The 18,285-nt window shown below is 37.5% G+C and overlaps 2 protein-coding genes across 2 annotated transcripts; one reads left to right on the forward strand and one right to left on the reverse strand.

Moving 5' to 3' along the window:
* The first annotated feature begins 6,632 nt into the window (after positions 1 to 6,632).
* On the forward strand, positions 6,633 to 8,913 carry LOC125189187 (cysteine protease RD19A). Its single transcript, XM_048086445.1, has 4 exons — positions 6,633 to 7,137; positions 7,497 to 7,616; positions 8,141 to 8,387; positions 8,475 to 8,913. Exons 1-4 carry the CDS (start codon positions 6,661 to 6,663, stop codon positions 8,747 to 8,749), a joined length of 1,119 nt encoding a protein of 372 aa, XP_047942402.1. The 5' UTR covers positions 6,633 to 6,660; the 3' UTR covers positions 8,750 to 8,913.
* A 547-nt stretch (positions 8,914 to 9,460) lies between these two features.
* Positions 9,461 to 17,963, reverse strand: LOC125189186 (V-type proton ATPase subunit a3). Its single transcript, XM_048086444.1, has 18 exons — positions 17,697 to 17,963; positions 16,460 to 16,504; positions 15,832 to 15,954; positions 15,652 to 15,759; positions 14,871 to 14,981; positions 14,615 to 14,785; positions 13,949 to 14,086; positions 13,678 to 13,785; positions 13,440 to 13,547; positions 13,123 to 13,271; positions 12,673 to 12,826; positions 11,636 to 11,796; positions 11,356 to 11,562; positions 11,013 to 11,196; positions 10,790 to 10,870; positions 10,481 to 10,689; positions 10,154 to 10,213; positions 9,461 to 9,997 (listed from the first exon to the last, which is right to left on the reverse strand). The coding sequence occupies exons 1-18, from the start codon at positions 17,841 to 17,843 to the stop codon at positions 9,793 to 9,795; spliced, it is 2,469 nt and encodes an 822-aa protein (XP_047942401.1). The 5' UTR covers positions 17,844 to 17,963; the 3' UTR covers positions 9,461 to 9,792.
* Between the last annotated feature and the right edge of the window lie 322 nt (positions 17,964 to 18,285).

The raw sequence follows: 18,285 nt of genomic DNA on the forward strand, positions 1-18,285 counted from the left end.
TTCTTACTAGATCTGGCCAAGTCCCCTACTGGAAAACTCATGAGGAGATTCATCGAATTTCCCTACTTGACCTTCTTAGTAAAAAGCCTTAGGCTTGTTTATCATATTTCAATAATAAACCATTTATATTATATTTTTTATTCTCATAAATAGGTAAACAAGTGGACATGGCGTTTCTCGTATACATGCACAAGCTGACTGTACAAAGGCATGTACGCTCGAAGCATCTTTTAGTATACAAATCCCAACAAAAATAACATCATACCACCAATATAGTCCGTTAGATCTCATCTATGGACGCCTAGGATTAAGTTTCGTGAAAAAACACGGGTTTTGCAGTCTACTGTATTAGATATTGCAGTCTACTGTATTAGATATTGTAGTCGTGGTAAACTGCAATATTGTTGTGGTAAGACTGCAATATTCAATGAACAGCACTGCAATCTGGTAACGTAAAATTAGAAATTTCCTATTTTACCCCTCCGTGTTTTTACACGTGGCAGCATGACAAGCACACGATTTTCAGATCCAATGGCCTAAAATGGTGGTATGGTGTTACAATAAAGAGGGTTGTTATCTTAGTACATCCCTATATATATATATATATATATATATATATATATATATATGGTCTTGTTAGGATGAGATTTTTGGGCATAATTGAGAAATGAGATGCAATCTCAGCCACTAATTCACAATATTAATTTAATGTCAACAATTCACATATCAATACCGAGAATATCAAATGTCAACAACTCGTATTAAAATGTGAACAAGCATCAAATAACACTTATAATTCACTTATCAATAGCGAGATTATCGAATGTCAACAACTCGTATTAAAATGTCAACAACTAAAAAATAACACTTATAATTCACATATCAATAGCGAGATTATCTAATGTCAACAACTCACGTTTTACATATAATTCATGTCAACAACAATGTTTTACATATAATTATGTCAACTACATTTTTCATAAAATTTATGTCAACAACAAACGTTATTATGTCAACGAGCTATATAATTCATGTCAAGAATAAAAAATTTCATGTCAACGACCTATATAATTATTGTCAACAACAACGTTTTACATATAATTAATGTCAACAACAACATTTTACGTATAAATTATGTCAATAACAACATTTTACATATAATTGACATTGTATATATATAGTTGACATTGTTTTCGTACTCCTCAACAAACATTTTCATGTCAACAACTTATATAATTTATGTTAATAATAATATTTTAGGCAATATCACAAACACCTTATCCACAACTTACAAATTCTAGCAATACAATTGAATTAAAAACTGCATCCATATATTTCACAAATTAATCGTAATTGTTCTTATATAAGATGGAACACCGTTTAATATTTCTCCGGCGGCGAGATTCGATCCACATCGAAACCGCCACCAACCGCCTGACTCAATTCGACCACATCGCCTCTCCGCAGCTCGCAAAGGAGCTCCGCCGTGGAGCCGGCGATAGGCTTCACCAGAAATTCGAATACGCCGCTGGAGGCGGCAATCGACGGAGGAGAGGAGATGGCGAGGAGATGTGTGTGTGAATGTGATCCTTTTATTTTTGAAGTGATCTGAAGGAGATGGAACGATCTAACCTTTTACGTGCAATTCTTCAGATTCTCTCTCCTTTTCCCCCTTTTCAACTTTTGCAGCATCACTTTATGCTAGTTTACCAATTCCATCAATTACACCTTCAATCACCTCTCTCTCTCTAGAAATTGATTTAGCCATGGATTCCGGCAATAGCGGGAGTATGCAATCCTCCAGCGGCGGCGACGATCAGGAATTCGATTCCAGCTCCTCTTTTCCTCACAATTTCACCTCAATCTCGGCGCCATAGTTTCTCTCTCATCAAACCCCCAATTTCTTCGACAGTAATCTCCCGCAGAGTCTCAATCACGCCAGCAACGGCGATCTGATCTGGTCGAGGGGGGTGAGATCCGATAATCAAGCCTTCTCCAGCCTCGGGAGCTCGCCGACGCCAAATCCGACTCCGGCGACGCCGCAGCAACAGTAGAGGAATCCTAAGAAGCGGACGCGAGCGTAGCGGCGGGCGCCGACAACCGTACTCACCACCGACAGGGGATTGGGCCGGTGAGGTTGTTGTAGCTGAGATCGAGGCTGGTGAGGGAGCGGGCTAAGGTCGGGGAGGGGGCTGGAGATGGAGTTGCGGCTGAGGTCGAGCCTTTGGAGGGATTTGGCTGCGGCGATTGGTGGCGGGAGAAGGAACTGGAGAGGTTTTGGAGATTGGGGAGGGAAGGCGATGGAAGGGAGGTGAGATTGGCAAATTATTATGAAATTACTATTCTACCCTTTCAAAATAAATTAATTTTAAAATATGTTTTGTGTGGCAAAATCTGGACCACTCATTTAATAAAAATGAGTGGCTGATATTGCATCTCATTTCTCAATTACCTTAAAAAATCTGATCATGAACCTATATAGGTTATAGCTACTTCTCTATTATGTTGGTATTTTGACCATTTTGTGAAGAATGTGTAGAAAAATGTACAAAATATGTAGATGTGCAGCTGCTCAATGTTCGAGACAGCTTATCTGGAGATTTTGAAGTCCGATTCGCATGTAATGCATACCATTCTCTTCGTCTTCGAAAGCGCTTCGCGTGGATATCTTAAACGTCTCAATCGGAGTTCGGTAGAAGAAGTTATGGCCGTTTTACCAAGACTGCGCAGAGCAGTGACATAGCTGGCGACCCGCCAGGTTCGCATGCAAATGAACCTGGCGACCCGCCAGCAAAACACGAAAAAAACGCCGTAAGCAGCTGGCGACTCGCCCGCTTCGACGCACACCCAACCTGGCGACCCGCCAGCTTCGTCAGACAGCTTATTTCGGGCCCAAAGTCAACCCTAGGTATATATATGCCTAGGAAACGCCTCCAAACAGAACTTACACGCCTTCAACCCCAAAAACACTACTTTTTCACCTAGGAAGAAGAGAAGAACGAACAGAGGACGAGTATTCATCGCAAGATTGATGACGAGACCTCCAATCCGTCCAATCCAATTCTAGTAGTTTCTACTTTTAGTTTTATTCTTGTTCAAACAATGTTTTTGATTATTTCTTTGAATATTTCTTTGACTTTTGTGTTGAACATGAGTAGCTAAATCCTTCGTAGAGTTCTACGGGGGAGATACAATGATTCTTATGTTTAATTGATTTCCTTTTTCTATGTCTTGGCTCATGTGGTTATTTTGATTTCTTCTGTGCTTATACATTTATTTGACTGATCACCTTATAAATGCATGTGGATTTTACTACAAGAACTGAAAAGTGAGTAGTTTGATTTGAAAGAGAAGAAATTGACGTCTTTGTATAATCGAGAGATTTGAGTCTTTGAATGAAGCTAAGTATCTTAGGAGCTATTAGGAGTTGTTGCCTTAGTTCTAGGAAGGAGACTTCGGTTCTAGGTAGCAATCTACAAATGTGGGTAGTGATAAAATGCAAACTCATATATTATACAAACTCTAAACTATAATCTAGATCATTAAAAAATATCAACAGATGATAAAATAGTAGCAACAAAAAATGTCAACACGGTTTCAATACAATTTCCACAGCATCAACTGTTGGCACTGTGTTGACATTTTCTGTTGCTACTATTTTGTCATCTGTTGACATTTTCTAACGGTCTAGATCATAGTTTGGAGTTTGTACAATATTTAGATTTTGCATTTGATTGCATCCCTATTGTTGTTTTATTATCTACGATATCGATCAAATATAAATTTATACTATATTAATATTAATACCATTTAAAATTGAGAAAGTGAACATTTTTAAATATATGTTAGATCATTTTGTCTTAAAAAATATGAGACTGTCCTCGTCTCCAAATATATCATAATTATTTATATTTTAAATCTTAAAATTCCAAACATAGGGACGTGATTAAATTAATAAGTAAAATTCTGTCAAAAATCTAAGCAAATCACAGTTATTAGATTTTATGATGTAACCATTAGATTAATGTCACATGTCATCTAATAATGTAAATTATGCAGTCTAATAATGTAGTTCGGCTAATAAAGTAACGTGTTTTAGTCTAATAATGTAGATTGTGTAGTTTAAATATAGCTCGGCTAATAATGTAACGCGTTTTAGTCCAATAATGTAGATTGTGTTGTTTAATAATATAGCTCGGCTAATAATGTAACGCTTTTAGTGTAATAATGTAGTTCAAATATTATTATCACAACCATCCAATCTAAGAATCCAATGGTTGAGATTTGATTTGATATTTGATATGATTTCACTTATTGACCATAGTGCACCCAACGTATCCTCAAATATTTATGTTTCTCATATTTTGTCATTCTTTTCGACAATATAGTTTATGTAATTACCATTTATTCATCATTTCATAAAATAATAATGATTGTACAAAATTATTAGTGATCAGAATATCACTAAGAAAATATAAATTACACGACGAATTACTCAAAATTATATACTCCCTTCGTCCCAAGATAAGCGACCGAAGAGTGTCGAAAAGTCAGCGAGGTGTGTTTGAAATTAAATCTCCTGATCCAGAGAATCCACTAGACACTGGGTCTAGGAACTCAGAGAATCCTTGGGTAACCTGTCGTTGGGCACACAATCACTTCCTTCGCCCTTCAAAACCCTCAACCCGCTATAGCTAAAAAGATTAGTACAGGGAAGCAAGAATCGAATCCAGAGAGACAGATGTGTAAGTAAACATGCTCAAAGACCTGGAAGCTATTTTTGGCTGCTGCCACGCAATTTTCGGGGTTGAGCTTTAATTCCTAAACTGAGTAAATATAATATTCTATTCTAACAACTAGATCTAGGCAGGGACATGCAAGATGACTGGAAGTAATTGAAATGATTACTTGACTAGGTAAACGACTTCCTGAGCTAGCCTAGACAGACAAAAAGCGAAACGTGAGCACCATTTCTTAAAACGACATAGTACGACGGAAAAAGCTGCAGATTAACTAACTAAAGGACTAACTAACAACGACATCATCTTCTCTAACTTTTATCACGAAACAGCCGGTGAAAAAAAAAACAGAACAAACAAAGATCGAAACAGGGCGAACAAAATTAAACCGATTGACTCAAAGAACCACTGAAACTAACACAGATCCATGACTACTAGACGAGGCAAGCAAGTAAACAGAATTCAAAACATTATAACCATGCAAATGCGACAGATCTATACGTCGGATGCTTCATCCACTCCGGATCCAAGCCATCCACAACAATGAAACACCATTTCCCTCTCCGATCTTCACAGATTCAACTAGATTCAACCGATCAACCACAATCTCCAAGCAATTCAAACTCCAAACTTAAATCAACCAACAATATCCACCAAAACAAACAAATAAGAGGACAATATCATAACTGAAAACAAAATAGAAATCTCCATAGCAAAATACGAAGTATCCAACGAGAGAATAACAAAATACAATCAAGCTTCGAACAACGAAGACTCGGGGAAATACGGAATGTAAACTGAAAGCAAATAACGATTGTATCTTCGCCTCCGTAGAGACGGTGTTACACCACGACTAGATCCGAAACGTGAACTCCCCAGAATGATTCCCCTCAAGTGTGTGTAGAGAAAAGTGGAAAAACTAAGCTAAGAGCCGAAGTGGAAAGAGAGATATCTTCATGTTGATCGCGTGCTCTTATTTATAGGAGGTAGAGCTTCTAGACTGTTCTTGTAATTCCCATTTTGCCCTCTAATTGGATGCTCCTTAGTCTAGTAACTCTTCCTTCTTCTGCTCACTTTTCCCGCCAGCTTCTTCTTCCAGGCAATCTTCGTCTTTTTCCTGGGGCTGGCGATTTCTCTACACACCTGGCTTATAAAACCTTGTTAGACCCAGGAAATCACAAAATTTATCCATATAACCAATGCATGAAATCAGCTTTATCAGTGACTCACGTTCCTTTTTTGGACGGCACAAGATAAGTGAGCCATTTCCTTTTTTGGTATCATCTCTCTTACTTTTTCTCTTTATTAAGTCTCTACTTTATTCACTTTTTACTTTACTAATAAAACTCATTTCCTTAAATCTCGTCCTAAAAAATTTATGCTCATTTATCTTGGGATGGAAGGAGTATTCCTCAATTAATGTGAGATTTTAGATATCACGTTGGTATTCTGATTGATTGTCAGAATTTTTTTCAGAATAATAGTAAGTACTGGTACTTTTATTTCCAAATTAAAATGAAAATTATTTAATACCTCCATTATTTTTTTCGACCATCAAAAAGTTAATATATAAAAATAAGTACCACATTCCATTAACTTTTTTCTATCCATTTTATTTATAAATTTAAATTTTTTTTAGAATTTGTGCCAAATAAATATAAAATATTTAATTATGGACCGAGGTCGAGTAGTACATTTTCGGAAATATAATTAAAGGTAAATATAAAAAGGAAAGCTCTTCAATTGCGTGATAGTGGAATTGCGTGCAGTGACCTGCCCAAGACGCAACTCCCCCACAACCCAATCAAATTCCACCACATGTCGTATCCTCATTGGTTTCCCACCTCCTTCCCGTTCTTTTTCTTTTCCCACTATATATCTCCACGCATCAGAAAATAAGGTAGACTCAACCGATTTTGCCATGGCTTCACGCTTCCCCCTCCTTTTTCTCTCCTCTCTCCTCATCGTTGCGTCGTGTCGTTATTCCGCCGCTGTCGACGGCGGCAATTTGGATAGCAACGATCCCCTGATCCGTCAAGTGGTGGACCACGGCGACGGCGATAACGAGTTGCTCAACGCCGACCATCATTTCACTATATTTAAGAGTAAATTCAGCAAGTCGTACGCTTCTCAGGAGGAGCACGATCACAGGTTCTCGGTGTTCAAGGCTAACCTCCGCCGCGCTAGCCGGCACCAGAAGCTCGATCCTTCAGCCGTTCACGGCGTTACGCAGTTCTCCGATCTCACGCCGCGTGAGTTCCGGAACAGATTCCTCGGAATCAACAGGAGGCTCCGCCTACCGTCCGACGCTCAAGAGGCGCCGGTTTTGCCTACCAATGATTTGCCTAAGGACTTCGATTGGAGAGATCACGGTGCTGTTACAGCGGTGAAGAATCAGGTATGTACCAAATTAGGTTTTCGTTTGCACTTTCTGATATTTTTTTCGAGTTTCGGATTATGAGCAATCGTAGCCGAGCATGATGGAGATTTATGTCTAGATACAAACTTTCTGTTCAAGTTGAAGGATTAAGAGCATTAGGTGCAGATTTAGACAATGCCACAGTATCTTCTGAATTGCGTGCTTCTGACTGTTTACTTCTTATCCAAAATCACATTCTCTAATTGATTCTCTAACCTTGTGGCAGTCACTTGTTTTTGGTGATGATGAACTCTGTTAGTTTTTGGATGTGATGGTTCTTTGAGGCCTCGGTTTATGAGTATTGTGGCTGTTCTAAATTCCGAGTGAATGTCTCCCAGGGTTCCTGTGGATCATGCTGGTCGTTTAGCACAACTGGAGCATTGGAGGGTGCCAACTACCTCGCAACAGGGAAGCTTGTGAGCCTCAGCGAACAGCAGCTTGTAGAATGTGATCATGAGGTTTGTTTTCCTTGTTTTTTTTGGTCGGATTTTTACTGATTTAGTTGCATTTGGTATGCCTGGTTCCTAGTATCCGTTTGAACTCACAGTTAGTTTAAAATAGTTTAGTGGACTAATCATGGTATGTTATGCTATTTGTTGAATATATAAAGGTCTGGAAATATTAGATTAGCTGATCAGGCAAGATGCGTGTTATGAAGAATCCTTCATCAGTTTGTTCATTTTATTGTTGTATGATTATCTGAGGTTTATGTGTGCAGGTCCCTTATGAATGAATCTGATATGATTGCTTCTGAGTACTGTTTTAAAACCTTTGTTGTATTTCATACGTATAAGATTTGTTACTGGTAAGAAAAATCAGTTAGGAGTCTGATGGTGCTCAGTGGGTTCATTGACAAGTAATCTATTGGAAGAAGAATGTTAGTATTAGTTTGGGACCACATAATTTGTTTCTGAAGCATAAAAGTTAAATGTTTCTTTTTTGAAGAGACTATGTTATGACGCATCTAGTTTTGAATCTGCAGTGTGATCCAGAAGACAAAAATTCATGTGACTCAGGGTGCAATGGTGGATTGATGAACAGTGCTTTTGAATACACACTCAAAGCCGGTGGACTCATGAGAGAAGAAGACTATCCATACACTGGAACAGATCGTGGAACTTGCAAATTCGAAAAGAGCAAAGTTGTCGCAAAGGTTGCCAACTTCAGTGTAGTATCGCTTGATGAAGATCAAATCGCAGCAAATCTTGTCAAAAACGGTCCTCTTGCAGGTATCTATTCTCTACTATAGATGCAATTAGTATCAACTAGGTGCACAAATGTTTTCTGAGAGTGATATCATTTCTCCTTGGATGCAGTTGCTATCAATGCAGTTTTCATGCAGACTTATGTCGGAGGAGTGTCATGCCCATACATCTGCTCAAAGCGATTGGATCATGGCGTGCTGCTGGTTGGGTACGGTGAAGCTGGCTATGCTCCCATCCGGTTGAAGGAGAAACCATATTGGATTATAAAGAACTCTTGGGGAGAGAATTGGGGAGAAAATGGATACTACAAAATCTGCCGAGGCCACAATATTTGTGGGGTGGATTCCATGGTTTCAACTGTTGCAGCTGTGAGCAGCTCAAAGTAGGAGAGATGCATTGTATCGAGGTGCATTAAAGTTTCACCTCGTTCATGTATATAAAGAAGTGTGCTTCATCTGCATTTATTTACCATTTGGGGAAAAGTAAAACTCATCTTTTATAATTTTATAAATCAATCGTATGTTTATTTATAAACTATTGGTTGCAACTATGCATCGTGACTATTAATTTGTGTGCTTTGAAATGTTGAAGTACACTGCCGTCCACTGTTGCTACATTTCGTTCGTGAAGCAGGGGACTCGATTTACTCACCACATACAACGTTTATACATTAAATTCACAAAGAAAATAAAAAAGAATGCAAAAGAATTTAAACCAATAAATAAATCGTTAGAACATGGAAATCATATGAAAAAAGCCTTGTGTTTCAATAGTCGATGGTGGATGCTACATCGCAACTGCTACTACAGCGATTGTAGACCAACAATTAAATATATTAAACGACAAACTTTTGGATTGGATTGCGACTCATATTCGTTTTTTTTTCTTTCCTAATTTGGTCTAACAGAGCAAGAGATAAGTTGCAATAGGCAATGAAGATGAAGTATTTCAATTTTACAAGCTGAGACAAAGTATACATGTGGCTTATACAAAATTAGTCAAGTACGTACATATTTGTTTATTAAGGTGAAAGGGCAACGATTTGGAAAGCCTCTTGAGATTTGAATTAGGAGAAACTTCATCTACAAAAGACGGAATTAAAGGATACAATCAATAGGAATACATTAATACTCCATTCTGCAATACACATGGAGATTCTCGTGCTAAGCTGAATAAATAAAATAAATAATACTTAGTAGTGATAAAATTACACCATACTCTTCTTCATAAGTAAATACAGGCTACAAAATAAGCCTGCTTATTCCTCTCAACGATAAATATGAGGGACAGAAAGTCATGTAGGGAGGCAATCTGAAAGTATTACCAACTTCTATCTCTCTCTCTATGCATGACACCAGGTGAAAGAACCAACAAACATCAACATTCACGCAAATTCAAACACCAAATCTTTATTCCTTTTTATGCACTCTCATTCCTCTTCCGTATCGAGCACAAAGAATGAGAATGGATAGAACTTGTAACCGTCACCCTCGTAAAACTTGTTTTGGAACTCCACCCAGTGAAGTCTCAGCGCGTGCAAGAAGGCACTCAAAGTTTCCATCACCAAGAGTACGCCAACAGTGGCACAAATAAAGATAATAATGCCGATTATAAGGATGACTATATTGTTATATCTGCACATGTTCAAACATTCATCAGTTTCTTAGTCAGAAAAATAAAAATTAGAGTATGCCAACAGTGGTGCAAATAAAGATAATAATGCAAATATTGAAATGGTATAAACATCCGTAAGACTTTTATAGAGATGTCAATGAAAGAAATTAACTCACCCCCATGCAAGAAGGAGAACTTTCTCATAGAACACAACGGATAACTCAGAGTGCGCAAGGCTGAAATCACAAAGGAAAAAGGAGCGTTAGAAGGAGAACATTGAGTGATATTCAGTGTGGTGATCTGCAAAGTTTAGTATTAAGGGACAGAGGAACGGAGATGCTTTCCTCCTTGCATTTGATCAATAAAGAATATTGATTTATGGTAATCCAAAATCTTGAAGAACTCAAAACGAAAGTGAAGGAATAAAGAATGTCTTAGCTTCTGGCACAAACTGAAATTACTTGTTCCCGTATTATTTCAAGGTTGCAAACTCATGTACATACCTGAGTGCCCACAAACGAAGATAGGAAGCTGTATTTGACACTGCTCCAAGAACAAATTCGATAGTGTGTATAAGCTGATGTACAAAAACTTCACTGAACTCAAACTCCTCATGACCATGACCATGACCATGGCCATCGTTATGGTTTGCCCCTGATTGCAAAGACTCCTCTGCACCTGGAAGGGGTGCATAGGCCTCTCCCTGGTGCCTCTGAGAGGCAAAACGATAAAAGGAAGGTAAAATGAACTGATATATAAAATGCTACAATGATTAGTGGGAAAATAACATAAGAAAGTCAGAAATTGCATACCTCATGTTGCATCTTCAGAAGGAAAGGCTTTGGAAGCAGCATCCATGGGACAGACACAAGAGCCAATAGCAATAGCACCATCTGTAGATAGGTGAAATTGGCTTCACATAGTCAAAGAACTAGGAAATACAAAAGCTTCCGACACATTTGATGTAATATAAAATGAATATATAATCAACAGTTTTTGCTTTTCCAATTTTTTTTTTTTAAAAAAAAAACCAACCTGCAACGTCTTCTGACCAGGAAAAAGCTGGTTTTCACCGAGGTCATCCGTAGGACTCAGAAACATGTAGATCATCACATGATATAAATCAGCTTGGGATCCAGTACACCACTTGACAATGATAAGGAGAGAAAGATAGCCAAACAGGCTATTCAAGAATATCATCTGGGGAACAAATTGGAACCTGGAATGGGAATGGGAGTAATAAGAAAATGATACTTCGACGGACAATAGTTACACTATTTGTGTTTCAGAATAACTAATAGAAAAGGGTACATATAGATCCCAGTGATCTATATCTAATCAATGAAAGAGTACAGGAAAAACAGGGTATTAAACTTACCATGTGTTTATGCTATTCTTGAAGAAGAGGGCATTAAAATAGCTCAATATTATTCCCAGGTTCATCTGGGCAACTCCAAGCAATATGGACATTTTCATTTTAAGTGAGTTCAGGAATGGAAGCTCACTGCGTGAACCATGCCAAGCAGGATCCACTCCAAATGGATAAGTGTCTCGTCCTTTGATCAAGCCAATAGTGGATGCCTCACTGCAGTAAGAAAGTTCAGAACACAAGAGGGAGTATGCAACAGAGCATAAAAGATTTGAGGTCAGTCAGATACCTGCAAGTTGCATCGCGACATACATACGCCGACGGAGCAAATAATTCAAATGGCACGGAGAAAAACTCGTTATAGATTAATCCAGTGTAAATTGAGAATATCGACATCAACACAATTACGTAACGTCCACCAAATGCCATTTCCATGATGTCCCCAAGTTTCTGCATCATATGGTATAATATAATTCATAAACGCGGCTGTAGTAGAATAACACCAAAATATTCGAGGCTGAAATAAGGATTTTTCTAAAGCATATATTGATCTCCACGAAAATTATTCATTTGATTATATAAGAATTTAAACACCATTCTTTATGGACTCAAACAAAAATTCCCCAAAGGTAGTTTGCAGAGTAGCTTAACACTCGGGTTTTAGTCAGAGTTGTTCTAAGTTCCAAAACATCTAAGCAACACCAGCGCACAAAAATAACTTACCTTTTAAATTTTACTAAAAACACAGTTAATCAGGTACAGGATAAATACGGCAGTTTATAAACAAACTACAGATTTGCAGAGTCTAATGTTAAGGCAATCATCAAGTACTGTGTTATATCATGCTGACCAGAAAAAAGAAACAGCTGATGCATTAAAATAAAGTGAAATGGTGCATTCAGCTAGAGAATAGCAGACAACAAAACAACGAATGTAACTGCTATACAGGTTGCTGCTGCTAAAGAAAAACATAGAATATACTCACTCCTTCCACAAAAAACATGACTAACGTTTAGTGGCATGGGTTTTAATAATTTTGGTTGTGTGTTTGTGAGTGGAAGAGGGTCCCACATTATTTTATAATAATATTTGTGAGCGAATGAAGGGTTTAGTGGTTAGCCCAAGAGTGGTAGACTGGTAGTTGTGTAAGTATTTAGATAAATAGAGGTTGATAATGAAGGAGATTTGGGGGTCACTGGGGTAGCGTCGAAAAATAGAATTAGGCATGTTTTTGGTGGATAGAAAAAATGGAAAGGTAGTCATGTTTTTCGACAAAGGGAGAATTATTATTTGTTCAAAAGATAACTCAGAAGAACTTGAACATACCTGACTGGAGAGCTTTTTTTCTCTGACGATAAAAAATAATGTAGCAAGTAGAAGGCATATACCATGGCCCCAGTCCCCAAACATGACCGCAAACAGAAACGGGAAAGTGACAATGGTGAATACACCAGGATTTGCTTCCTGATACTTGGCCACTCTGCCATTGGACAATGAAATAGCCAGATAATAACTGTATTGTACTGAATATATATGCATACATATATTTATGTGCGAAGAAAAACAACTAAAACTATATGACTGCTAGTCAACTTAAAAGTTCAAGTTTGAGAACCAAACACTAGCATTTTAATGATATACTTTATATAGTAGCAAGATTGACCAGGGCAGTATTTCTAGGGTAGTTGTATTAACCAGCACATTTGATTTGAAGCAGTATTTCAAGTTTAAGAGGTAGTCCACTATCGACGACAGAATCTTTAGCAAAAAACTCACCCATAAGCATCAACTATCTCTTGGAAAGCTGTAGTGAATTTGTTTGTCCGGAAATAGGTTGGGGGCATTTCACGTGTATGCAAGACTTGAAAAATAGCCTCGACTTGAGAATTGCAATCATGTGTTGCCTGATGTAACGCATCCTGGATCTACACAAAAGGAAAAATCTCCATATTGAGCAAAATTACCCAGATTTCAAAATTCCAAATTAGGCATTAAGAACAAGCTTTGTGAATCAATGATAGATTACCACTTCCATAGAACTATGTTCCCCTGACCAAAGAAGGGGGTTGATTTTAAAAGAAAAGGTTAGGTACCTGTTTTGTTGCAAAAATAGGACTCCATCCTTCTGCTACCAGGCATTTCTTGGTGACATCCATACTGAGCATATTCAGGGTGTGATAGATGGCTTTTTCCTTCCTCACCTTTACAAACATAAATATATTTAATGTTTGCACAGCGCACCATTAACTCATTAAAAAGATGAAGAGCTATGATTTCGGTTAAGGGGGGCGTTCATCAGTTCAGAACTTTCAGCTAAATAATGTGTCATACCAAGACATTCCACTGCTCGAACTGTTCTCCAATAGTTTGAAGTAAGTTTCCCCGATGAACAAGTCCTGCATCTATTGTAGTCTTTAGCTCTGCTAGCCTCCCAGAGACCTAAAGCAGCAGAAGAAAAAGGTTTAGATATCAGAAGAGGGGATGATTATAAAACTAGTTAATGATACAGACATACAGAACAAGGTTAGTAACTGAGTGCAGTAAGGAACTAAAGCAGCTTATTTCTTTCTTTTTTTGGCAATAATATTACAAAATCACATACCTCAGTGATCAATTGAGCCTGCTTGCTGACATCCTCACTAAAAGAGTATCTATTTGCTCCAAATGCCTCACATATTTTCAGGATTTTGTTTTTCGCCCTTTCCCCAGAAAAGAAAACTGCGAATACATTTTTTTCAACCTATACCATAAGATACAAAAATTAGTTCTCTGCAAATCATTCTTCTATCATGTGTGTAAATTGTTACGGAGCATTTGTTAATAGAATGTCTCATATGCATGCATTGGTATGAAGTACCAGGAGAAAAACAGTATCAGTGTTTTAGATATTTAACACTCCATTAAACAGATAAAAAAAACATCAATTTTGTATGCAAGTGACAAGACTTTATTGACACTACCAAGAAGCATATGCTGCTAAAAGAGCTCAAGTGAAAACATAATCACGCTTAACATACAGTCATAAATGATTCTAGAAACTCATAGGCATGTGGCTCAAATGTTCAGTTCAGTGTAAGATTTGGAAACTGATGAAAAGACACTATAAGAGCTGATTCATGATAGAAGTAATTAATAAAATCTCAACCCTGGAGTAGGGTTGAAACAAAGCATTCAACTAATCAGTAAAACCAACAAGAATAAAATCATCATTGGTAGATTCATGAGGCCTTGCAGAACTAGTTCTGGTATATGAGTCAATTAAATATACCTTATCCCCTGATACTGGGTCAACAACTGGCTCATCCACAGCAACCTGCTTCAGATACACATTACCCCTAGTAGCCCGGAACAAAATCCTCTCGAATGCCATAGACTTTTCCCTGGGAACAAGTCCAGTGATAAATCCTAGGCGAACTTGCTTGGATGAATCTGTTGTTTCCTGTGAAACAAAACATCATTGATAACCATAACAGAGGGATAGGACCTTTTTCTAAAAGGGAAAATGCAGTTTACAAGGCCTGTACCTGCTCAGATAACAGTGGAATTTCCAAGGATTCCTCCCCGCCCTGATTTGATGAGTATTCCCTTTGACGAGCCTCGGCACTGCTAAGGGCAGAGGAAAAGAATTCACCAGCCTAAGGAAATGAAACAGCAATCGTGTCAGCATAGGTGCCGGCTAAGGGGAGAGTTGAATGCTTGTCTTCTAAAAGATCATAAAAGATATAGGGGAAGGTATAAAACAGCAGAATTGGTAAAAAAAAATTCTTAGGTTCGAATCATGAAAGACTCATGAGTACTTCATTTTACAAATGTGATAATGTTCTACTTGATGATCAGATTAAATCTTGGTACTGCATCTAGTAAAGGAAGTGTCTGCAAGTGAAAAATATGCATCTAGAAAAGATCGACTCCATTATTCATTAATGGTACTCGAGTGTTAATCTGTTATATATAGAGTGTGGTTCACCAACTTCAACCAACATCTATATCTCCAATGCAGATTTAAGACCTTTGACCATCTGATTGCTTCTTTCAGATGGAATGAACCTAAAATGGGTAAGGAAATATCAAATGTGAGATATTTTCCAAGTGGTTCTCTTTTCTTTGACATTAATAGAGAGTTTTCTCCCAGAACTGAAGCTGGTATTATTTTGCTGGAATTATAAGTATCCTTGTTTGTTTGTTTATGTTCAAACTAGTGAGTTACACCTAGAAAGATGTGATACAGGTACTTTGTGATACAAAAAACTTTTTGTAATTAGATGGAGAAGAAAATTGGAGAAAACTGAAAACATAAAGCAATACTTTTTGCAGAACAAGCTTGTACTCCGCTAGCTCATTGTAGGAGCGCTGTAGCTTTTCACCATTTGCATTTATCTCAACTAGCTCAGCCTCAAGATCTCCAAGTTTAACCTGAAAAATGAGATGATACTCTAGGTTAAACTTATTCAATTAACTGAAGGATTTACAAAAAGCTAAGGATACCTCAAGGTCATCTATATTGGCAATGGCTTCACCTGAAGACCTCACTTGAGCCACCAACCCAGCCTTTGACATTTGTTCGCGGAAAAATCTTAATTTACGTGCCATTTCTCCAGATCTTTTAATCTTCAGCGGATACCGAAAAATCAATAACAACTCAACTTTTACATGTGGTAGACATATGTGCTCAGGCAGAAAGTAAAATCTAACATGTATTGGCAATAATTTCAGCGGCAGCCAGAAAGAACCGCACCATACAACTCTATAGATCGTAGAAGCCAAGTTAAGATACTCTATAATTTGTGTTGTTTTTCTAAGTGTAAAAGATGGACTGAAGTTTATCTTGAATGATACCACCTCCCTTAAATAAGTTGGTAAAAAATTGGTGATTTCATAGATAATAATCATTTATACTTTCTAGACCTTGATCTAACAAACCGAATGAAATGACGTATAACCCGACATCCAAGAAGCAAAATGCAAGTCTACATATTTGGTGAATGGCATATTGCAAACCAAGCAACTACTACATGCATACTTGCTGTATGATAGACAATGCTAGCCTTGATAGTTGATAATTGATTAAAAATGGGAGGAGTGTAACACTTAATATCATGATATAAATCTTTACCTGAATGGCATATGTTCTCTGGAATGGACTTTTTTCTGCATTTAGCTGAGAGAAGACAGCAAGGCAGTGATCAAGATTTGAGATACAATGCTAAGGAAGCTCACAAAAAGTAAATACAATATAAATTCTTACAGAAACTGACATGGAAAAGAAATTCACAGGCCAATGAGATCAGTAAGAAGATAAGCATACCCATACCAGGGGCCTATGCAAGTACTTCATAAAAATTAAGTGCATAGTTTTCCATCTTTCCTTATTCCTACATTCGTAATCCTGATTTTCACTCCGTTCCACATTAATAGAGCTGTATTCCTATTTGCAATGTTCCATCATAAAAGAGTCATTTCTATTTTGGTAAAAATTAACACATTCAATCTATCTTACTTTATTTCTTCTCCTACCTTATTCTCTTTTCAATTTTCTCTCACCTAATTTATTCTCTCTTCACATCTCTATTTTAAACTCTCTGTTACTTTATTTTCTCTCCACTCAACACATTAAACATCTGCTATTTCTTAATCTCCATGCCAAAAAGAAACATCTCTATTATCTTGGAACGGAGGGAGTCATATGTTTCATTTTGTAGAACAGCAGATTATCCAAGAGTAGTAATTAATCAGTACAGAGGATGCACATCAAGTGCCACACTTGGTTGAACCTAATACCGGAAACTGAAATAACCAACCAACTACTATTTGATGGCAACATCTTCACCAACATCCCAGGTCTGCTGCATCAACAAACTCAGAAAGCAATTTTGACAGACTCAAGCGCACGTAAATAATCACTCAATGCCAAACATGCCAACATGAACTTGGATTTGGTAAGTCACAAACTAAACAAGGAACAACACAAAAGCTGAACAATGCAGATATAAACAACATGTATCTTCTACAACTTTGTTCCGATTCCAAACCCAGCTAAATCCAATACCTCACGTCAAATCATAAATCCTAACAGAATCAACAGTATAAATTAGCTGCTTTAGCAAAAACTGCCATCACAATTAACTAACACGTTAGTCTAAAGTTAGCAATAACGTTATTACAAACACATCTTCCGTGCTTCTTCTTCACACAATAACAAGCAAAGAAGAATCCTCGCCAATACTTAGTTTCATAATACCAATTATTCGCGAAAATCATAACCCTATGCACATCACATTACCGCAAAAAATCACAATTAGATTAATTGGAGCTAAAGAAACAACAGACGAATGAAACTACGAATCGCGTACGTCTTTGAATTGAATAAGACCGAGATCGCCGAGATAGGACACGGCGAGATGAGCAGACTCGATGGGGATGATGAGTTGCACGAGCTGCATCGGCTCCGAGCGCATCAGATCCATCGGCGGACAACATCCCCCTTCCCGCTCCCCCATCTTCTACCGTCAGATCGAATCAATCTCTCTCTCTCTCTAGAAATCGAGAAGAGAAAATCGTGCTAGAGTTGGATGATAAATAATTGCAGAGAGCAGTAGATGATAGATCAACACATCCACGTCAGAGATAGAGAGAACAGATTCGCTGGCTGGCTGATATTATTTGCATTTTTTTTTTCTTTTCTAGTTTTTCTTTTTCTTTTTTTTACTTCCATTTTGTTGAGCTCACGCGTCACACGATACATCTTCAATTACGGTGAAATTTTTACCCCAAATTTAAATTTAAATCGCCATGGCCCGTGACAAAACACGTAAAATATAAAGGTTTTTTGTACTCCGTATGATTTATTACACTAATTAGGATTATCATTCGATTATTAATTGTGAATTTGTGATAATAATACTGTGCCATAATTTTTAGAATTATTGAACTACCATGACA

The sequence above is a fragment of the Salvia hispanica genome, chromosome 5 (genome assembly GCF_023119035.1).
Source record: "Salvia hispanica cultivar TCC Black 2014 chromosome 5, UniMelb_Shisp_WGS_1.0, whole genome shotgun sequence".
Taxonomy (NCBI): Eukaryota; Viridiplantae; Streptophyta; class Magnoliopsida; order Lamiales; family Lamiaceae; genus Salvia; species Salvia hispanica.